Here is a 22,940-nt window from a genome sequence, read left to right on the forward strand (position 1 = left end):
AAGGTAGCGGTGGTGAGCGCACCCAAACGGAAATAGTTTTGTTTACAAAATAAAATACGACCGGAACTAGAGTTGTTTACAAAATAAAATACGATCCAACCAGAGTTGTTTTTACAAAATAAAATCCGATCCAACGTGAGTATAGCCTGTATGTACAATAGGGGAAATATTTATGATTTGATCCCCTGCTGGACTAGAACTGCTGGAGCCTATCTCAGCTGACCTTGGGTAAGAAGCGAGGGTACCCTTGATTGGTCGCCAGTCAATCACGGCACATGTTGTCAAACAACTATCCAGCCATTTTTTTCAATACCGCTTGTCCTCACTTGGGTTGTCGGTGAGCTGGCGCCTACCTCTCGACTTGGCTGTCGCTAAATGATTGCCAAGTTGGACAAATGTTTAACCTTACCTTTAGGGAATGTCACAAGAACTAAAGGCTGTATAACTGAAAAACTGAACTTCATGGCTTACAGCTGTGGTGGCATGCCATGTAATTTCCTTTAGATGCCACAAGATGGCGGCAAAGCACAACTTTTGTCAAAATGAAACTCTTCAATTTCCTTCAACATAGTTCCTTGGCACCAATATGCCACAAGATAGTGGCAAAGCACTACTTTTATTGATCGCTTGAGAAAAATATATGTTCCACCCCCCAAAAAACAAATCTGGGGGTTCACTGTACACATTTTACATACTTTAAAATACACTTCCTAAAACTTATAATAATTTTTTGTACACTTTTAAATCCACACGTTACAACCAAATTTTGAATACATTTTTTTACACAGTTACATACAGTAGTTATACTATTAAATAACATTTATTACACACTTGCTTGTTGCCTCCTGATTGATTGACCTCCTTTCAACAGTTTTTTTTGGGGGGGAGAAAACAATGCCATCTTTTAGTCTATTTAAGCACATCACAAACACTGGAGGGAGGTGGTGTGTGTGTGTGTGTGTGTGTGTGTGTGTGTGTGTGTGTGTGTGTGTGTGTGTGTGTGTGTGTGTGTGTGTGTGGAACTGATCCCTGCCTGTAAGGTGAAACCTGAACTTACACTGTCTCAGAAAACCCGTGTGCAAGTCAAGACAAGCAGACATTGTTTTTCGACTGGGTATCCGACATTTAGCAGCCAGCATTTCATTTAGTGGACGGGAGAAAAAAGCCATCTGGTTCCTGACATTGAAAGCGGGCCGTAATCAACTTCTCCGATCCGATTTTTGGCACCTCCTGAGGTCCGGAGGCTGATAGGCCGGTCCCCTGGGCGAGTTTGGGCCATGTGGAAACACTTTCATTACTTATGGCTTCTTGATGGTCAACATGAGAGAACGGTAACCAGCTTTCACTCCTAATACGGCCTTTCAGTGATATTCAAACAAGATGAGAGCTGGCCTCCATTCATGGGGCTCCCGTGGCACAGCTGGTGCGTATCCAAAAACCTATTATCCAACCCCAATCGTGGTCTCTGTCTGTAATCATAATGAACTTGAGACAAATCCAACATTCCATTCGATATCGGCTGCTTTAAATAATAAATGCTGTATAATACTTTCTGCAACAATGCTGTGACAAGAGTTTTCCCCCCCTCTCCAGAACCTCAATGGACTGATGAATAATGCAGGGAGTCGCTCAGTGCTTGTTGTGATGCAAGGTGAGCACACGGGACATTTCCACACTTTTAAATATATTTTTTTTACAATACATTTTAATAAAACAACTGTTTTTTTTGGGGTGGGGGGGAGTTGCTTTTTATGGTTTATTTCAATAATAAAAATCGTTGTCATTTTAAAATGTTATTGGTGATTAATTTAATTCTAATTGATTACCCAATTATTTTTAAATGTATATGCAAATAGTGTATTTGACTATTTTTTTTTATTGTGTAATAAGAAATCCATTAACCAATTATTTAGTGAGAAAAATGAATAATACGTTTTAACAAATCAATATTAGGGGCAAAAAGGGCTAAATTATCGCCAGAAAGGATATAGTTTAGGCCTATTTGTATAAAGTTTTCGTGCTCATTTTGAATTGAATCATTAATTTCGTTATATATTAAATTGTTTTATCAAATAAAACAAGTTAAATGTAAGTTTACTACATACTTACTAATATGCAAATATGTCATTAAAAAAGCAAATTTTGAACTCGATCTTTTTAAGTACGTCATAAAGCGCGCCAATATATATATCATAAATATCACGTTTTTAAAAAAAACCGTGCTCTCTTTATGGCGTCATAAAAGAGCGTCACTCCGTCCGAACAAATCCAAAATGACAGTTCTGGCCATTTTTGTTTTGGTATAGTGTTAAATAAAGCATATTAAAATATAGATTATTAAAAGTCTTGAAGGAACCAAATTAATGACGGTTCCGTTTTTTTTTTCTCTTCTCTCCTTAAGTAATCACGTGAACAGCAACCCCGCCCCTTACCCGGAAGTGGCACCCGAGCAAAGCAAGCAGACTAAACGCCTTCACATGAAAACACAAGCGCCGTGGCGGAGGTAATAGTGACATTTTTTTGCCGCATTTCCGACGGACGTGTTCAAATTTAAAGTACCCCCACGCACACACGCACGCACAGGTAACGTTGGGGGTCACGTGAGCAGCTTCCCCGCCCCCCTCCGTAAAAGCCGGCGCTCCCATCCGCGTGTGCAAACGACGCCACAGCGAGTCGGTTGTGTTCTGTTCTGCGGGGGCCTTCGCGTGGACGACAGCTCGGAACGAGGGGGCGGGGACGCTGCGTTGAGGTTCCATCCGTGCGAGGCGGACGTCGTCGTGGTGGTCGTTATTTTTGCGGGTGAGCGACGTCCGGTACATGAACGCGTCGCCTCTCTGACTTGAGTCCGTTTCCGTCGCCGCTTACGTTGACAGATAACCGGGCGAAGGGGCCTTCCGATATATCTAATCACCCCCCCCCACACCCCCTTTTCTCTCCATCGAGAACCTGAATTGGATCAATTTGTAAGCGCGTGTGTGTGTGCAAAGGGCGGCCGCTAACAATCTGCTGAGACCAGATAACTCCAACAAGGGCCGTTTTTGTTTGTTTGTTTGTTTTTTAATATCTACGTCTCTCGTGGTTCTTGTGCCTGCGAAACCAAGAGGAGGGACAGGTTATGTCCAAGTGAGCTGACGTTTCATATAATTTTTTTTTTTTAAAGGTAGGTGTAAAAAGTTTTTATTTTACTAATATTCGCTGTTGTATTATTTAGAGTTAATTCGACGAGCTGTTTGATATAACAAATATGTAAATGTGTTTATATATACGTTTACGTGCATGCATACTCTTTTTTTTAACTCACAATTATTTAATGAGAGGATTAAATTTTAAAAAATGAATCATTTAAATGAACCAATTTTTTGGGGGGTGGCTGAATTAATGCATTGAATATGCAAAACCAGCAGGAGGGAAATTTAGTAATTGCTTTAATTTATGGTTCATTTTATTCTGACTCATTGAAACTAATACTTGATCAGTTATCAATAATTTGTGTGCACAGTTGTGCACCAGACTTTACATACCCTGGTGAAATGTGTGAACTGTTGGTAATTTTGGGGAAATATGACTGAAGCGGGACCATCTCATTATTTTATTTGTTATGTGTTATTATGTTTTGTTTAATGATTGAGCTATTTTGAAATGACATCATTTGAGTCCCATTAAAATGTGTAAGATGTTTTATTTTACTAATATTTGTTATTGTATTATTCAACTGCAATAACAGTTGCTTTGTCGCCATATTGTTGTATCTTAGTGCCAAGGATCTATCTCGAAGTGAATTGAGGAGATTAATTTCGACAAAAATAATGCCTGCTTCCAATTTGTGGCATCTTGGTGCCAAGGTCCCAAGTTGAAGTGAGTTGAGGAGAATCGTCTTGAGATAGTTATTTGCCACCCTCAAAATTAATCCAACAAATTTGCAAGGTGCTATATGTTGTAAGAGGATACCAACAACAATTTATTATTATATTTTAATTTTTAACCATGTATTGATGGTGTGCCTGTGAAACCAGGAGGAAGGAAAAGTTCTGCCCATATGGGTTGATGCTTCATGCAGTTCTTGCTTAGTCATTCAATTGCATGACTTTGATGTCTCGCAGCTCTCATCTGGACCGGACCCGACCGGAACCGTGGAGGGGTTGGTGACATGACGCACGTAGACCCCACCCCGACCAAACTGTGAAGCCACACTCCCGCGTCTGTCCCGAGATGGAGAGGGTGGAGCCAGAGAGCGAGGCGGAGCCGCCCATGCACAGCGTGCACGGCGCCAACCGGACTCGGCCGTCCTCCTACCGAGCCCTGCGGAGCGCCGTGTCCAGCCTGGCCCGCTTGGACGACTTCGCCTGCGAGAAGATCGGCGCCGGGTTCTTCTCTGAGGTGTTCAAGGTAAGTTCCTCCAGTGGTATCCATGGCAACCAGGAAACGGATGCACGGTTGGTCGTACGTGTCCTGTGATGGGCTGGCGGCGAGTCCATGGCGCACTCCGCCTCAGGCTCCAGCTCTCCCGCGACCTATTAAGTACAAGCACGATAGAAAACGGATGTGTGGCTTGATATGCAATCGTCCTATAAATAATGTCCCATTCCACAGACCCCATTACAGAGGTCCATTCCGTCAAGCGTTGCTCATTTTTGAATGGCAAAATGAGCAGGCAAATGTCAGCGCGCTCACCGGCTGATGCCATTTACCGAGCGGCGGAGCGAGCACGGGGTATCTGCTGCCGTTGTGCAATCTCGGGAAGAGATACATGCTTGTCAAAACACATCTTGTGTACGTTGTCCCCCCTCCCAAATGCAGAACAATACTGTTTTCACTGCTGTATTGCAGAACAAAATTTATTTATTTATTTATTTATTTTTTACAATCGATTTTACAGTCCACTTACTGTACTTGAAAGCGCTTGCATGTGGGGAAGGAGAGCCATGGTCGCAGATGCACCTTTCCGCCGTTTAGTTGACTTTTAAGTTTCTCTTGTTGACACGGATGAGCGCCAACATGTAGGTTTGGTCTCTGGGAAGGCCGCTCCCTTGCCTGAAGGTAAGCAAACCTTTTAGTGGCTCTGTATCTAGATGGGAACGCTCTGGCCCATTGGGACTACAGTATGTTCAAAGGTGACCTGCACCTATTTAAAACAAAAATGCTCTCTCTATATTTGAGATTTAACAATATGCTATCGGTGCGGATACTGTAGATCTGTACTTGTACTCTGACTAAAAACAAATGCTCCAATACTACACAATGATATGCCAACTGCAAATTAGGTTCTTCAAAATTGATGATGAACTTCCTCTAGCTGCTGTGAATCTTCATGCCTGTATTCTCCCGCCATTAGTGACTCGTTGATCTGCTTTTCATGAGCATAGTTGTGGAAGGACACTTTATAGCTGCGTATTAGTTGGCCTAACGGAAGCATGTACAGACTGAACAATAGGGGGTCCTTGGATTGACCCCTGGCAAACCCCCAGGTCATAAACATTTGGTCTGAGACCAAAGTTATGTTAGTTAAGTAATAATTTGTTCCTCTAAGAAGTGTTTTATTTGAGTGAAACATATGCCATGTTCAAGAAACGTTTCTGTTTTTGATGATTTGTCAACCTCGATAATCTGCATTTTTTTTGTTGTTGTTCTTTTTTTATTTATTTATTAAAAGTGTTATAATTGTGTAACACCCTCAGGCCAGTTTGTGTTTCGGAGCGTTGGATGTCTCTGCCATGTGCCTTGGAAAGTTGACTTTGTGTCGGCTTGCACACAACTAGTTGGGTCTCTGGAAGGCCTGCCCACCCATGAAGTGTGAAATTAAACAACCAAGTGTAAGACTGTAAGGAGTGTTTGTGTGTGTGTGCATCTGTGCCAGCGCATGCAACTCAGGTGCATATGAGACCAAGGTGTGTGTGTTTTTGAATTCTGAAAGAAAATCCCTGGCTCATGAGACAAATGATAAGTGCTTTCATACACTTTTTTCCACAAGCGTGCCGAGGCATGGGCTGGGGGCCGCGGTTTTAAAAAGTCTTGGTTACTGTCTTTACTTTAAAGAGCTGTTTTTTTTTTGGGGGGGGGTGGGGGAGTTTTTAAAGGACCTGCATGCCACTGCCAATGTGCAGCCGTTTATTATGAATCCCAATTAAATTCTAAACAGGACCCGCAAGGCTGCAATATGACAGACAGACATCCCGTCGAGCACGTGTGTGCATCGTGAACAGCGAACAGTGGTGGGATTTGTTTTTCCATAAAATCCATCAGATAATGTAATACTGTGTTTAAATGCGTTTAATCCAATACAATATTTCCAAAGCACATTTGATTTGTAGCAGAGTTAACTGTTATACAGATTTAGATTAAGTTTACATGTTTGTCTATTATTTTTCTTCTTTTTAGGGCATTAGTAGTACTTGAGCATCCACATCAAGTCTCCAAAAACAAACAACTTAATAATTATAAATTTGATTTATATAGCCTAATATACTGCCATTCATTTTTAAGTATTTTTTTTAATAGGAAAAAAAATGCATTTTTTGTTGTTGTTGATTATTGTTGTGCTGTAGGTTTATATTACATATTTATTACAGTTTGCATATATATATTTTTATTTAATTTAGAAATGCTTATTTACAGAAAGAATTCAAGTATTTTGTTTTTGTTTACTCACTGAAGGTACAGTACTGCATTTACTTTGGTTGGATTTATTTTGACTTAGCATGGTGCACATTTATTAATGTACCAAATATTCAATATTTTTGGGGAAAAATAAAATGCATTGTATGTAATGGAGTAAGAAGTTATTTACCCAGATATTTCAAAATAACACATTTTAGAGCTGTAATTGCAATGCAGCGATATTTTTGCACAAGGTTATCATGCCGTCAAAATATGCCAACACGCGCCGCAACATTCACCCTGCTCAAATGTTAGCACCCTAACTCCAAAATGTCCCCCTCCACTCCCCATCCCCGCCTTGTCCGCCAGGTGCAGCATCACGTGTCGGGCCAGGTGATGGCGCTCAAGATGAACATCCTGGCCAGTAACCGAGCCAACATGCTCAGGGAGGTCCAGCTCATGAACAGACTGTCGCACCCGAACATCCTCAGGTAACACGGACAAACGGGCGCCGACCTGTCCCCATTTGTGTGTGTGTGACGCGTGTCCGTGTGTTCCGCCTTGCAGGTTTATTGGCGTGTGCGTCCATGAGGGGCAACTCCACGCGCTCACTGAGGTAGGATGCGAGTGGTTCAATACTTGCTGTCGCTTGGTTTTAAGGTCATGGTTTGGTTCACATTTGGTACACGATGAGAAACCGAATATCTTTTGTGGTAAAAAGAAGAGATTTAATGACATTTGAAATTAAATCGATAGACTAAATGTTTTTAGGAAAATGCAACATCAGCAGTTTTTCTTCTTTAGCTGCATCTTCACAGCCCGGCAGAGTCTGTTTAAATGTTGCTGTAGGTGCGTTTGTACTGAGCTCATTAAAAAAAAAAAAAAAAAAAAAAATTAATACAAAAAAACAAACAACAACAACATCTAGCTAGCCATGACTTCTTTGTGTCAGAAGCTTAGCTGCGCTGTTTGGTTACAGATTTGAGTGCAAGGCGGTTCTACTTCCTGTCCCCTTCGTCATATATTGTGGGAGGGAAAAGCCCAATAATCAGCCCATCATGCTATGCTAAATGCTGCGTTTTCCTCATCATGTTTAGAGCTAATTAGAAAAGAAGTCATTGGAAAAGATGATCTTGTACTCTGACTTAAAAAAAAAAAAAAAAAAAAATCTGGCCCACAGGCCTTGGGTTTGTCACCTGTGTGTTAATTGTTCTTATTCGCGTTTCCGCCGATCCAGTACATCAACGGCGGCAACCTGGAGCAGCTGCTGGACGGCGACGTGTACCTGTCGTGGAGCGCGCGGCTCGCCCTGGCGCTGGACATCGCCCGCGGCCTGCGCTACCTGCACGCCAAGGGCATCTTCCACCGCGACCTCACCTCCAAGGTTGGCTTGTGAGCGACACATCTGTGGTTTAAAAGGCGCGTTTCTTTACATGTGTGTCTATGCAGAACTGCCTGGTGCGCTGGGAAGGTGGCGTGTGCTCCGCCGTGGTGGGAGACTTTGGTTTGGCGGAGAAAATACCGGATTACAGGTTTGTGTGACTGTAAAGTGTTTGAGAGACTCTGTGTGTCCTTTAACAAACCACTGCCCAGTGCTCCAAGCCCGCGCCTCGATAAAAGCACATTCCTTCACTCCCTCCTTATCTGGACTGGGTGCAATATCTCACCTGCTTGTTGTCCTCCCTCGCACCAGGTGAGGCCCAGTCTTACTGCCTCACACCCTTTTCGGAGCCACTGTGTAAATAGGGAACTGGACGGACAGCCAGTGTTGGAGCTGTCGACTTCTGTCTGCCTTTATTGCACACTGGCATTTACGTGGCATATTTTATTGATACTATAAATGGTTGCGCGGGCGGTGCAGCGAGATGGAATCAACTGTGAGGTCATAATTTTCAAACACCATGTGTATGCCGTATGAATGAATATGTGGGTTTTGGCGCACTCTGGGCGCAACTTCCACGTGTGGATGCCGCGAGCCTCGTTCAACAGCCTAACCCAACCCATACAGGGGGGGGGGGGGGGGGGAAACATTTTGTGAAACAAATATTTTTATGATATACAGTAGTACTGTGTATTATATTGAGAAAATAGCACTCTACAAGATTCAACTTTAGAAAAACATACATCATGACATAATTAAATATCTTTTGTCACATTGCATTAATTGAATGCTGCTCCTTCTGGTGTGCCCATGGACAGACAGACGGCTATACTTTTCATTGAGGCATTATGAATCCCACTAGAGTTCTAGGCAGGACACACCTAGCAACAATATAATTGTTTGTTGAATCGAGTCCTGCCTGATGCATTAGCCAATCATATTGCAGCTGGGTGTGTCCATCCTAGAATTCTAGTGGGATTTTTTTATGCCCCTCAACTCCTTTCTCAACTCACTGATATGGCACTAATATTAGCCGCTAACCGCAGAAGCTATATGAATGTGAGGACTGTTATATTGTCAATGTACATATTTTTTTGCTCCATTGCCAAAAGGCTTAAAGCACTGCAACATCAATGCTAATTAGTGTTAGCTAGCGCACTGAAAGGCCAAGTTATAGTTTGAAAAACTCAAGGTGTAATTCTCTCTTTGTAATTCCATTTGCTTTTTATTGAACACCGAAAGGCAGAACTGTTGACAACCTGGCTCGCATGTTTGTGTTGGAGTACAGTGTTTGTGGGAGGGATGGGGTGAGCGGGTTAAGGCGGGGGTGTGGCTCCAAATAAGGTCAAACTATTTCAGTCTACCTCTTGCAGCTCCTTACTGCTCTTTATTAATCTGTTTTTTGTTTTTGTTTTGTTTTGGTGACTGCTTTTAACTCGGTTGTTGAATGGCACTGGGAACCGTCACATTCACTTTCAGAAATAGCACAGAGTGGAAGTAGCATGTATACAGAAAAGTATTTGCAGCGCCTCACTTTTTCCACATTTTGCAATGTTTTTTTAATAAGTATAATAGCACGCTATAGTCTTGTACTTTAGTAAAACAGTAATAACATTAAACGATGTGAAGAATTAAATAGTTTGTGCATAATGATTAATTAATTGTGGCTCCTTCTAGTGTGTGACTTTGCCACAGCGGGGCAGTATAATACTGTCACACAGGCGCAAACGAAGAAGTCTTTCACAATTACTGGAAGTGACTCAGTAACTGCAACTGGATAAAGAATATATGCCTTTGAGTATTGTTACATTGTGTCTGACTTTATGCTAGTTTTGGAAAAAAAACCTTGTAGCATAACAAACAGTGGAAAAAGTGAAGTGCGTTGAAGGTACGTGCTTGCCCCTGCGAGTTCCTTCCCCTTTCTCCAGCTCGCAGTTGCACAATGCTTTCACCAAGTAACTGAAAAACACATTGATTGTATTTCCATCTTCATCTTTTCTTTCTTTCTTTTGGGTGCAGTGAAGAAGCGGACCAGGAACCTTTGGCCGTGGTGGGCTCCCCCTACTGGATGGCTCCGGAGGTGCTCCGTGGCGAGCTGTACAACGAAAAGGTTGGTCGGGAAATCTGTCACGTAAACAATGTGCTCCTTTTTATTTATTTGTTTTTTTAACCGCTGTGTTGCTCTCCGCAGGTGGACGTGTTCGCGTACGGCATAATCCTGTGTGAAGTCATTGCAAGGATACAGGCGGACCCTGACATTTTACCACGCACCGAGGTACAGTAATCTCCACATATTCGCAGTTGACTATTCACGAAATTAACAATTCGCACTATATTTTTTTCTGAGCACCTTAGCTGAATTTTTTTTTACTTTTTCTATAATGCGCTAAGATGCTACAATTTGGCGCCAAAGCCCTGGCTAATAGGAAAAGTAATTGGTGTCAAGGAAGGCTGTGGAAGTGATTCATGTGAGATCTGAAAATTGTTTGAAATCAAATCATCTGGAAACGTTTTATATGCACAGTAAGAGGAGTTTAAAATGATATTTTTTGTGATCTTAGTTTGTGGTATATGTTTGGTTTAAATCGATAGACAATTGTAAAAAATAAAAAAATAAAATAGTGGGGGGGGGGGGGGTGTCTCACCAATTATTAACCTTTTTTTTTTTTTTTTCTTGATTTGCACCAATCCTTATTCCGGTATTTCTGTACCAAAATATTGTTTTTAAAAGGGATGTATGGAAAAAGTGACCCACACACTTCTTGGCCTACCTTGATCCTTTTGCTTTCCAATAGTGTCACACTGCATTCATACATTTCCCATATTTGCTCGTGACCGACCCGTTTATAAAGGAGTGTCTGGCACGAGGCCTGTATCTACTGGAGTACAAAATTCTTAAAATAAGTTAAAGGAGTTCCTAAAACAGATTTAGATTTATAGACTGCAAAGAAAAATACACCACATTATGGTCCTGCAGTTGAGAATCTCCTTTCATTGTTTTGCACAGGACTTTGGTCTGCATGTGGAGGCCTTCACGCAGATGGTCGGCGACTGCCCGGCAAACTTCCTGAATCTGGCCATCGTCTGCTGTAATGTACGAAAAGCGAGACGCTCGCTGTCCCGAGCCCATCACGTCGTGACTCTGTTTTCTCCGCCCCGCCAGATGAGAGCCGAGCAGCGTCCGTCCTTCTCCCAGATCGCCGCCGACCTCGAGCGGACGGGACGGCAAGAAGACGAGCCGGCGGTCGGGGAGCGGCCCCCGGCTGCCGGACCCCCTTGGAGGCGTTCCCCGGGCCCGCCGTCGGACCCCCGGCTCTCTCGCAGCAAATCGGACATGCTGCGCCTCGCCGCCGAGCCCTCGCCGCCGCCCACGCGGGTCAACCCCTTCTCGTGCCGCGACGACCTCAAAGGAGGCAAGATCAAACTGTACGACACCCCCAGCAAGTCGGTCATCTCTCTCACTTTCGCGTTGCCCCCGCCGCCCGACTCCCACCGGGGCGAGCGGCCACCCGGGCAGCTTCGGCGCTGCCACTCGCTTCCGTGCACACTGCCCCCCTACCTGCCGCCCCACCTGTGTGACTGCGAGATGCACGGTGGGGGCGACTCGGGGCTCCCCCTGTCTCTCGAACCCCTCTCTCTTGACCAAGAGAAGGGTGAGGCCGTGCCTATGGACTGCACCAGCTCCCCAGATACTCTCGACGGCTCCTCTTCATCGTCTTACTCCAAGCTATCTTCCCCTCCGACCCATGCCTCCACCCCCTCGCAACCCTCCTCGGGGCCCTTCGCTAATGGGTGGCTGCCTCATTTGGACAACAGCAAAGTGGTCCTGAGGGGACCTATGGGCTGGAGCGCCGCCCCCGCAGGCATCAACAACAACGGTTGCCGCTCGCCTCCCAGCGAGCCCGACGCCCAATCCCTGGACCAGGACGAGGTCCTCACTTGTCCGGGGTGCTGCCTGGCGGGCCTCCGCTTCTCTTCGGTGTGTCTCCGGATGCCGCACAGGAACGCGTACAAAAACCTGAACGGGGACCACGCTGCCTCACGTGGGCTGCTGAGTCCCAAAAGCCTGCCGCCCTCTCCTACGCCGGCCGCCGCCCGCATGGGGCCCCAATAAATCAAGCCTGGGTGAAAGCCACCTTTAAAATTTGCACAGATTTTAACGCAGCAATATACAATGGAATGTGGCATAGGGGTGGAGACCTGGTAAACTTCCGGAAACTTGAGAAAATAAGCCGTTGAATTTAGAAAATATTCCAAATTGTAAACTTTCCATGGGAATTCAGCGGAATTTATTAAAAGTGTCATATTCAAGTATAGATATAAACATTTTGTGAGAAGCAGACATCCATACAAAAATAGATTGCTCTCCTTGCCCACATGCAAGCGCCATCATTTTTATTTTATTTTATTTTTTTCTCTCCCCACATCGAATGACGCAGCATCCGTAGCTTGCTCGTACCTCAAATTTTGGCTCGCAGCACAAAGCAAAAAACCAACAAACAAAAACAACCGAACGACTGGGGCAGTTGGCAGTCGAGGCGTTTCCCCCAACTAAATTTAACTTTTCCTTTTGAGACCCGGCCTTAATTTTGTTCAAATCCTGGTTTATCCCCAGAAATTCCCATGGAAAGTTTCAATGAATTTTGCAGTCTTATTACAATGAACCCCGCGAGTGAAAGTCTGAGAAATTGCCAATAGATGCCACAAAATGGTGGCAAAACCCTACTTTTGTCCAAATGGAACTCCTCAACTTATCAACATAGTTCCTTGACACCAAAATGGCACATGATGGCACCATAGTAAATAGTTTTACTGCTTGGTTGAATTTGCGCACACCCGACCGCGAACATGCGGGTTTTACCCCCGAGTCTCGGGGTTTTGGGTTTCACTTACATGGCACCCTCTGCTGGGTTGAGGGTGCCCCTTCCCCGCCCGGCGTGGATATACGCCCAACCCGTTACACAAGCATCCAGTCCAGCATGCAAAGGTCGTCACATGACTCGAAACCACCGCTTTCCATGAGGAATGTTAAGCTTAGTATTATTGTTTCAACAATCCTGTTTTTGGGATGTTTGGTGCTGTTAAGTCTTAAGTTGTATGGTGCACCGTGTGTGCGTGCAGAGAGAGAGAAAGTGTGTGTGTGTGTGTGTGTGTGTGTGTGTGTGTGTGTGTGTGTGTGTGTGTGTGTGTTGCCTACTGTTTAGGCTAACTTTGTTGCCCTCCAGTCTGTACTGGCACTTGGGGTTGCCACTTAAAGCACTTCAACTGAATTCCTGCTGTTATTGAAACGTTCAAGGGAATGAACGGTCCGAGACCTGCTTACAAGCTGTTCGTATTCTTATTTAATAATGAATTAAAAACAAAAAAAATGTAGAATGCAGATTCTTGTGTCTGTTGGCCTGTTGTGCTTATTTCTTCGGAAATGTTAATGGGTAAATGTGACCAATGTGTGTATGGGAGTATGGGTGTCTGTAAATTAAAAAACATAAAGTACAACTTAAAAAAAGGACTCAGGCCAGCAGCAGTATACATTTAAAAAATACAATAGGTATAAAAAGCTCTTACTACACCATACATAGTCTTAAAATAAATAAATTACTATACACATTTTTAAAACATCCCTTACGATACATGTCTTTTTAAAAGCCTTTTTTTTTTTAAAAGGACAGCACCTTTTTTAAGACCTACTATGCATACTTTAAATAAACATTTCCATGCCATTTTTGTAATGCCTTACTATAAAAGCCCTAGGAGTTATTACATTAAAAATTTTCTTAAATTTAAATCACCCAAAAAATAGACATGCGGAAACAACAACCGCTGCCACAATAACAGAATCTGTAACGATGTCCAATATGAACATGGGAAATGGGGGCGGGGCGGGGCGGGGCGGATATATTAATAGGTAATTATCCATCCATCCATTTTGTTCTGCGTATCCGGAGTCGGGTCAGGGCAGAAATGGGTAATTATGACATACAAAAATATGAGTGAAGTGTAATCGAAGCTCTTTTCTTTGGCCACAAGGCGGCGCCAGTTACCATAATTGTAGACGGGTGTGCACAATGGGAGCAATTGTTGGTCGAGATGGATCGGTCCAGGGTAATATGCATACATATCATATATAACAAATATATAGGTTAGTGATGGTTATGAATATATATATAGTGGTCGTATATCTTTATGGTAAAAATTTTATAAGTTTAAAAAAAAATAAAAACTTGTTTCCGCTTCCCCCGTCGCCATTTACATGATTTTTACGTGCCGTAAAGCATTTTTGAAATATGTAGTTCTACGGGCTACTCCGTGCACGCTTTGTGTGACCTAAAAAACTACAAGGCGGCTTTCTGGCATGCCATTCAGTATTCGCATCCACTTCGAGAAAGGAAGCTTATGCCGCTCACTCTTTGGACGTTACACTATTCCCTTTTCTAGTTTATACGGTGAACCGGTAAGATGAACAATTAAGCAGACGAACTTCTCTTATAGTGCCTTCGACTTGTGCCAGCTTCAAATTGAGTGCCTTGAATTGTCGATGGTTAAGTTTGAAGATGGAGTTACAATCCTGTTGGCGTGCACTTTTTTTCTTATTTGTGGGACAAGCTGAAAGTCGCAGCAAATGTTGAATAGAACCACAAGCATGTTCCTTTAGTCTTCTAAATCCGTCATTACCGTGCCTGCGGCTCTGGAACCGATGGATCTTGATGTTGTAACAGTGTAGTTCCATATCTGTGCTTATTATTGTGATCTGTCCTTCCAGTTTCCACAATGCCTCGCATTGAGAATGACATCAAGCTGGATTTCAAGGATGTGCTCCTCCGGCCCAAGCGCAGTACCCTCAAATCAAGGAGTGAGGTAGGTACTGTTTATTAGTATCTAGGCAGCCACTTAATTGTCCGCTGTCCATCATTCACCCATCCTGACACAAGGCTGACCCATGCTTAGGCATCCATTTTCTACAGCGCTTGTCCTCTTTAGGATCGTGTGTGAGCTGGAGTCCATCCCAGCTGGCTTTGACCAAGAGCTGGTCAATAACAGGGCACATACAGACAAACAAAGATTGATGTCGAAGATCATTGGTGACCCGGTGTGTCTCCGTCTCAGGTGGACCTGCTGAGGAGCTTCACCTTCAGGAACTCCAAGGGCAGCTACACCGGCATCCCCATCATTGCCGCCAACATGGACACCGTGGGCACCTTTGAGATGGCCCGGGCGTTGAACAACGTAGGCTATGCGTCCCCATGGCCACCAGAATCTTTTTTCCACGACGCGTAATTAGTTCATCTGTTCTCTTGCACTAGTTCACCGTCTTCACCGCTGTCCATAAGCATTACTCTGTTGACGACTGGCGGGAGTTTGGGGCCAAGCACCCGGAATGCCTGGAGGTAGTCATTGCATTATTTATTTCTTCCCTTTTTTTTTTTCTTCTTATTAATAAGGTTGCAAAGGGGTGGGAAATTTACAGAATGCAACTGGTATATTGTCACAAGACGTTAAGAAGAAGAAGAAGAGTCCAAATTGTACTCATCCATGCAAGAGACAATTTAAAAGCAGGACATTACAACAGATTTGTTTAACAGCAGAACTTTATTGAGTTTAAAATCTTTTATTGAAGATCAACCAGAAGTCGTGCGGACCTTTGGAACTAAAAGGTTAACAAAACTGTTGGAACTGAGAGTTGCGGGTGGTGGTGTGCACGGTGAGGAGCGAGCGAAGATTGGGTGGAGTTTTTCCAATGCTTTCCAACCTGCATGAAATCTGGTTGTTTTAGTCAAGATTATGCTCAAATATATTTTGCCCGACAATATATATAAATCCCTTATTAAGAACCAACCTTCATTGTTATAAATCCTTGGTTTGTCCCAATAAATTCCCGTTAATTCCGATGGAAAGTTTCCAACTTGGAAGTTTGCCAGAATTGGCAACTCTAGTTACTAACTAGAGCACGCCTTTGGTCTCGACCGTTTTCCCCAAGAGCGTCGCGGCCAGCACGGGCACCGGCGACGCCGACTTCGAGAAGATATCCGCCATCTTGGCAGCCGTGCCGCAGCTGCGGTACATCTGCGTGGACGTGGCGAACGGCTACTCGGAGCATTTCGTGCACTTTGTCAAGGGCGTTCGGCAGAAGTTCCCCTCGCACACGATAATGGTCAGTAAAAGTTTACTTTGTCGCATCATGCGTTTTTTTCCCCCCCAACCTTTATGAACCCAAGTCCCGTATCTCACATTAGAAAAATGTCACATATTTGGAATTCACAACTCACAAGACTTGTGGATTTCTATTGACGCTCCCTCAGAAAGATTTATAATTGCCTATGGATGCCACAAGATGGCCAAGCGCTAACTTTGTCGAAAAGAAACCCTCCAATTCATTTCAACATAGTTCTTTGGCACCAAGATGGCGCCAAAGTATTAATAGATAGTATATTGCCGGGAATTTGTGAATGTCGATCTGCGAATATGCAGGCTGCACTGGATTTCCTTTTTTAAGCGGAACTTTGAAATCCAATCTGAATAACAAATTATAACATAATCCTAAAAGAAATCTCTTGGCAGACAAACAATCATATTTTGCATTCTTGAGAGATATTTAATCTCTGTTGGATTTTTGCACAGCGGTTGGGAATCACTGTGTTACTTGATTTGCAGCAATTTTTTTGATTGGCTACTTTTTTTGGGGGGGGGTGGGGCGGGGGTATTGGGCGGGCTCAGGCAGGAAACGTGGTGACGGGAGAGATGGTGGAGGAGCTGATCCTGGCCGGTGCGGACATCATCAAAGTGGGCATCGGACCAGGTGATCGCCGCAAACGTCATTTTGCATGAAGCTTCTTACAGTGAACCTTTGCTTGTTCGCAGGGGTCAGGAACCAACCACCTTTATGTATGCAACTCATCAAAGTACCAAGTACTACTGCCCTATTAGCCATTTTATTCTGTTTTTGAATGAATGATACATACATACTCTCTCTTTTTTCATATAAATCGCAAGATAAAAGGACTCTTTATCTTTAGTTCGGCACTAAATGTATGTTTCATTTCCTTAGGGCGTTATGGAAAGAGCACACAAATAGATGAATCGGTTTAGTTCTGTTTTCCGGAAAAAATTAGTGCGTTTGCCAATTGGCGAGGGGAGACTTGAATGGCGAAATGGAGCGTGCTCTAACTTGGATGTCTTCCGCAGGCTCCGTCTGTACGACTCGCAAGAAGACGGGCGTGGGGTACCCGCAGCTCAGCGCGGTGATCGAGTGCGCCGACGCAGCCCACGGACTGAATGGCCACATCATCTCGGTGAGCCTTGATTGTCAATGAGTGCCAGAAAAAGATTTAAAGCAGGGACCGCCCACACTCTGATTTGCCCCTCGATTATTAAAAAAAACATAATAATAAATTGGGGGAGTGGGAAATTATAAACATGTTTCCTCTACTACACCTGATCCGCTTTACATTGTAGTAGCACCATCGACCACTAGATGGTAGACGTGGCTTTCAACATTTCCACCAGGTCCTCTCCATCAGTAAGATCAAGAATGTTCAACAAATTTAAAGGCAAGCCTATGTAGCTAGTTTGTTTAGTGACGTTGTCAGCCATAATTGTTTTGTGGCGGCGATGAGTCATCCGAGACAAACGGAGGCTCTTTGACCTCATGTAATTACCAGGAAGAACACACGGGCATCTTATATATTTGGTAAGTCGCCAGGTAACGCTTAGCTCAGCTTAGCATACGATGGAAATAAAGAAATAAATAAAAATAAGAATCTTTACAAGAACGTGTTTTGTCAGGATGAAAAAAAAAATTCTCATAAATCTAATTTTTAACATCGTGAAGGACTTTATCCCTGTAATATTATGCCTTTTGTTCTTAAAAAAATAATAAAATAAATTTAAAAAACTGCTTTTATTTAAGCAGGGATGCCACCCGTTGAATAGAACTACCATGTGCATCCTAAAATGCAATTATTTCTTTTTCAAACGCTTTAACTTAACCAAATAATTTAATATTTCTCCATCGTCGGAGCTAGTTTACAAAAGTCCGTGTTGAGGAACTCAGCGACTTTTGCAACCTCTCTAGAGACTATTTCTTGAAAAAGCCACCAGCAACTTTAAGTCCCGTTAAGAACAGACAGTTTATTGTTTGTTTTATTGGCGGGCTGGTCCCCATATGTAAGGTATGGACTTTTTAAAAAAATGATACACCAGAATGCGTCTCTCCCACAGGACGGGGGATGCACATGCCCCGGAGATGTCTCAAAGGCTTTCGGTGAGTTCGAAAATGGATGAGATGCAATGAAAAGCTTATTATTCTTTTTTTTTTTTTTTTTAAACCAATGTGACGTGTTTTAGGTGCCGGAGCGGACTTCGTGATGCTGGGCGGAATGCTGGCCGGCCACTGCGAGAGCGGCGGCGAGACCATCGAGAAGCTCGGCAAGAAGTACAAGCTGTTCTACGGCATGAGCTCCGAAGTAGCCATGAAGAAGCACGCTGGCGTCCTGGCTGAGTACAGGTCAGTCACAAGCACAGGTAGCAAAAGTACTCACACCTTAAGTACAATTACAGATGCGTGTGTAAAAAGAAAAAGACTACTGATTAATCACCTTTAATTCAGTAAAAGTACAAACTCTGAAATATACTTCTTGACAAAAGTAAAAAAATATGATTTATTTTTTTACTGTCAATTATATACAATACCCGTTTCGATCACTTGCCACAATGAAAAAATAAACTTCTCAAAAGTCGTTTCCATTTTGAGAAGAGAGAAACAACATGACTGGACTGATGATAACTGAGAAAGTACAACTTGCTTGTGTGTGTTCAAATTCTACTTAGTGCAGCGACAAAGTATTTGCACTTTGTTTACTTCTCACCGCTGCTCACGAGAGACAGTTGACACTTCCAAAGAGGTTTCTCACTCGTGTTGCGTCCCCCGTCCCCCACCTCTAGAGCGTCCGAGGGCAAGACGGTAGAAGTGCCGTTCAAAGGTCCGGTGGAGGTGACGATGCGCGACATCTTGGGCGGGGTGCGCTCCACGTGCACCTACGTGGGGGCGGCCAAGCTGAAGGAGCTGAGCCGCAGGACCACCTTCATCAGGGTCACCCAGCAGCTCAACACCGTCTTCGGCAACGACGGCTGAAATCCCGACAGAGTCTTCAACACTGCTCGTATGGACGCATACAGTCACACTGCCGTTCCTGCTATGTTACTCCCACTAGACTGGCAAATCTGACGCACTAATGCTTCACTTCCTTACATCCCTCCAACCTTTTAGTTTGAGGTTTCAGTTTGGACATCTCGTTCATCAGAATGGTCTTTCACAACTTTTATTGAGCCTAGGCACATATTTTAAATCTCATGGCACCAAGCCCCTGCAAAAAGTCACAAAAATGATACACAGTGAACCCCTGCTCTTCACAGGGGATAGAGCAGCAGACACTGAAAATCTGAAAGTAATTGACATCCCCACCGAACCATTTCTAATCCATGCCACAAGATGGCAAAAATCACTGGGGACAGGACTACTATTGTCGAAATGAATCTCTTCAAGTCACTTCAACATTAGTCATTGACACCAAGTTGCAACAAGATGGCAGCAAAGCACTATTTTCGTCTGCATGAACCACCTCAACGCACTTAAACATTATAACTTGGCTCCAAGATGGCGCCAAAGTAATATTTTTATTGCTTTATCTTGAGCACGAAACCAGCGACGATGCGGCGTGGGATTCGCTGTATACTCATCTCAATTTACTCCGAAATTGACTTACTAAGCGTGTCGTCGGGGACTTTTTAGTTGACCACAAAGCGACAATTGGACCCTCTGCCATCTAGTGGCAGAGCGTTTAATTGTTGGTGGCGCAGATAGATGAACAAAGATACGTTATTTTTGGTAAATAAATCGTAATTAGTGGACCAATTACATGAAACTGGATCATATACGGCAGCACAGTAGTTGCGAATCATTGCATCCGAAAGCTTCAATGTTGTATGCAACAAAATCGTTCTTCAAGGTTCTAAGGGTACAAAATTAAGGATGTTTATAATTCGATAATAATGTTATTTTATTTGTTTTAACTGCGACCAATCCCAAAGTTAAATGTAATTTTTAATTTATTTTTTTTAAGTGATGTACACTTTCGGGTCATGTTATTATTCATTGTTGCCTTGACAGTAAGTGTTCCTTGTACGGGTTTATGTCAGGTCACACGAGTGTCTGTTTCATTCATGTACATTACAATACAGCTGTTCCACTTGCGCACGTGCCAATGTCTTTGCTGGAGACCGCTTGGAAACAAACGTGACAGGTTCATTGAAGACTAAATTGTATGCCCCAGCTTGTTGGTCATTTGAGGAGGAAATTGACCCAAATGAGGACAAGTACTATAGAAAATGGATGGATGATTCGTGATGATACAAAGTTACAAAGGTATGACACAAAGCACAGCACAAAAGCCCAACTGACCTGCAATAAGAATTTTGCATGAGACGTACGTACGAAATCAACTTCAAAACAGTGCCACCCCAAACTAAATTATTTTTTTTGATACGATAACATTCATTCAATTTAGATAAGCCCTCTGTGGCGTCTGCCAGAGCTCGGGGCCCTCAATGATGCGACGGATGACGGAGGCGGAGGTGATGAGCAGGTGACCGGCGGCGTTGAGGAGGGCGGAGGCGATGCGGAGGGCTTCTCTGGGGTGGGGGGGGGGGGAGAAAAAAGGTCCCGCTTTGGTATCATAGTGACCCCGTGCCGGGAAAAAGAGCAGATTCGGCCTACCTGAGGACTTTCTTGGGCCCCAGACACTGGAAGTCGGCGCTCACCGAGTACAGGCCTTGAAAAGTGGCCTTCACGCTCAGAGAGCCGAACAAATCCTTTGGGCTGATTTTGTAAAGGTCCAAGGTGACGCTGGCGATGTCTTTTCCCGCCTTGGACTTGATCTTGTCTTGACATCTGGCCACGTCCGCGCCCTGAGGTGAAAGGGGATTCTCTAGTTAGTCAGGAAGCGACACTAGAGGTGAAAAGCTACATGGTTGTTATTAGCAGAATATAGCTACAGAGGGCAGGGCAATCCAGTTTTTCCTTGACAATCGCGCCATGTTGTTTGTGGTTCAATGAAAAAAAAGTAGTGCAGGTTTACTGTATGTGGTGTCTCAAAATGCGATTTCCCAATAAGAACAGTGAGGTTCACAAAAACATAGCGTAATAACATAATTAAATTGAAATGTAAAAATTTAAAACAGTTTGTACGTCGTGATTTCATGCTTCAAGTCAATTCATTGGGCTGCTCCTCGGGTGTGCCCGCCTGGCCCACCGGGTGACAATGTAATATATATTCATATTCATGTATTCAAATGTAATATAAATAAAACTACAGAAGCTGCGCGCCAAAATGATTGAATCGAAAAAATCCACTCGTTGCAAAATTCCGGTACCGACGGGGGTCGCCACGTCTGTCCGGGCTCCAAGGCCACGATCCCAACGTTGTCGGGCAGAGTCGCCAGAAAGTCGTCAGAGTCCACCTCAGTCCCGTCCTCCTCGCAGACCAGGGACGCCAGCGATGCCAGTGACAACGCCCGGCAGACCTGGAACAAAAAAAACAAAAAAACCGAAAACAAAACATTGACACTGTAAAACTAGCGGGAAAATGTACCCTCTCTTTCAGTTCCTCCAGAGTCCCGGCCGTGATGCCCTTCTTGGCCTCCCTGTTGTGACTGCGCACCCTGAACGGACGCTGGGGCGCGGACCACACCCGCTTGATGACCGACCTAAGGAAGGCTAAAAATGACTACTTTGGAGGCACAATCACAGCTACGATTACAAAGGGGTGAACATGAAGTATTCCAAATGGGAAACCTTCCTTAGAAAATTGAGGCTACTTTAATGGAAGGGTGTCACATTTAAGCACAAAAAAAAAAATATTACACCACGCTTGTTCCAGTTTCGATGGGTTTTTAATGCTTGGTACAACTAAATGTACATTTGTTTGGACAAATGTATTGATGACAACCATAATGCCGCCCAAGCCATTTTCCATGGTTTTCTTGATAATGACCAAAATCACTTGGAATACAATTCAAAATGTCAAATCGGACAAAATGTAGCATGTAATCTGCTGCATTTTTGTTTTGTTGATTGTATTCTTCAGGCAATAGAGCTTTAGTGTTACCAGTCATTAAAATGAAAAAGCAATTGAAGAAATTAGGGCCTAACATGATTTTTGTTTTTTTAATAAGTAGCACTGCGCAGTATTGTACTGTATAAAATCATCCCTAATTGCTAATTTTTTTTGTCACTTGACTTTTTGCTAACTTAATCTTCAAACAGGTGAACTGAATGTGGCTGGATGTTGTATTTTTTTTTTAATAATAATGAAAAACAAAATCAACCGAACGACGCTTATAACTTGAAAAAACACTCTTAAATCAAGATACGAGACTTCATTTGAATTAAATCTGATTGTTTTAGTTAGGACTATGCTCAAATATATTTTTAATTTTGTAAAGTGCTGCGTTATTGCCCCAAAATTATGTTTTTTTCAAAATCCCGTTCATTCCCGTGGAAAGTTTCCAACTTTGAAAATGGCCAGACTTTTACAACCTATAAGCAAAACTTACTTAATCGCCGACGATGTGTCCATTCTGCTCCAATGTGTTGTTGTCACAGTAACAAAGTTGTCTGCTTGCCTTTGAGTAGGACAGCCTGGACTTTGCTCCAAAAGTGGTGACCATCCCGGAACAGGAACACCAAGCCAAAGTTCATCCAGATTGTTTACGTATGTGGAAAGATGTCAACAGACTCTCGCAGAAAAGCGCTATTATTTTAAATCATCAGTGCAAACACTTATCCATACTTAGTGTGTGTGTGGGGGGGGGCTGACAAGTTTTTACTTTTACTCCTTGCATTTAAAAAAAGAGAAAACTTTTTCAATGTCGTCTTGTTTTTTTATTTTTATTTTAAAATGTCATTAGATCT

General features: G+C 43.4%; 3 protein-coding genes across 6 annotated transcripts; 2 read left to right on the forward strand and 1 right to left on the reverse strand.

The window, feature by feature from the left end:
* The first annotated feature begins 1,022 nt into the window (after nt 1–1,022).
* On the forward strand, nt 1,023–13,300 carry tesk1b (testis associated actin remodelling kinase 1b). Of its 4 annotated transcripts, XM_061669603.1 has the most exons (12): nt 1,023–1,423; nt 1,594–1,651; nt 2,402–2,503; nt 4,101–4,386; nt 6,964–7,085; nt 7,162–7,210; nt 7,832–7,978; nt 8,044–8,126; nt 9,995–10,085; nt 10,167–10,250; nt 10,983–11,069; nt 11,139–13,300. In XM_061669603.1, the coding sequence occupies exons 4-12, from the start codon at nt 4,210–4,212 to the stop codon at nt 12,087–12,089; spliced, it is 1,791 nt and encodes a 596-aa protein (XP_061525587.1). In that variant the 5' UTR covers nt 1,023–1,423; nt 1,594–1,651; nt 2,402–2,503; nt 4,101–4,209; the 3' UTR covers nt 12,090–13,300. The 4 variants fall into 4 exon arrangements, with proteins under 4 accessions (XP_061525587.1, XP_061525588.1, XP_061525589.1 ...); XM_061669604.1 differs by lacking the exon at nt 1,023–1,423 and having other exon boundaries at nt 1,563–1,651; XM_061669605.1 differs by lacking the exons at nt 1,023–1,423; nt 1,594–1,651; nt 2,402–2,503 and adding an exon at nt 2,518–2,799.
* A 1,033-nt stretch (nt 13,301–14,333) lies between these two features.
* gmpr2 (guanosine monophosphate reductase 2) lies at nt 14,334–20,222 on the forward strand. Its single transcript, XM_061668951.1, has 10 exons — nt 14,334–14,426; nt 14,736–14,830; nt 15,080–15,199; nt 15,277–15,360; nt 15,951–16,124; nt 16,688–16,769; nt 17,156–17,262; nt 18,191–18,233; nt 18,317–18,476; nt 18,914–20,222. The coding sequence occupies exons 2-10, from the start codon at nt 14,744–14,746 to the stop codon at nt 19,101–19,103; spliced, it is 1,047 nt and encodes a 348-aa protein (XP_061524935.1). The 5' UTR covers nt 14,334–14,426; nt 14,736–14,743; the 3' UTR covers nt 19,104–20,222.
* Nucleotides 19,768–22,749, reverse strand: cideb (cell death inducing DFFA like effector b). The gene is made up of 5 exons (XM_061668953.1): nt 22,583–22,749; nt 21,619–21,733; nt 21,401–21,550; nt 20,745–20,935; nt 19,768–20,659 (listed from the first exon to the last, which is right to left on the reverse strand). The coding sequence occupies exons 1-5, from the start codon at nt 22,603–22,605 to the stop codon at nt 20,527–20,529; spliced, it is 612 nt and encodes a 203-aa protein (XP_061524937.1). The 5' UTR covers nt 22,606–22,749; the 3' UTR covers nt 19,768–20,526.
* Between the last annotated feature and the right edge of the window lie 191 nt (nt 22,750–22,940).

The sequence above is a fragment of the Phycodurus eques genome, chromosome 23 (genome assembly GCF_024500275.1).
Source record: "Phycodurus eques isolate BA_2022a chromosome 23, UOR_Pequ_1.1, whole genome shotgun sequence".
NCBI lineage: Eukaryota > Metazoa > Chordata > Actinopteri > Syngnathiformes > Syngnathidae > Phycodurus > Phycodurus eques.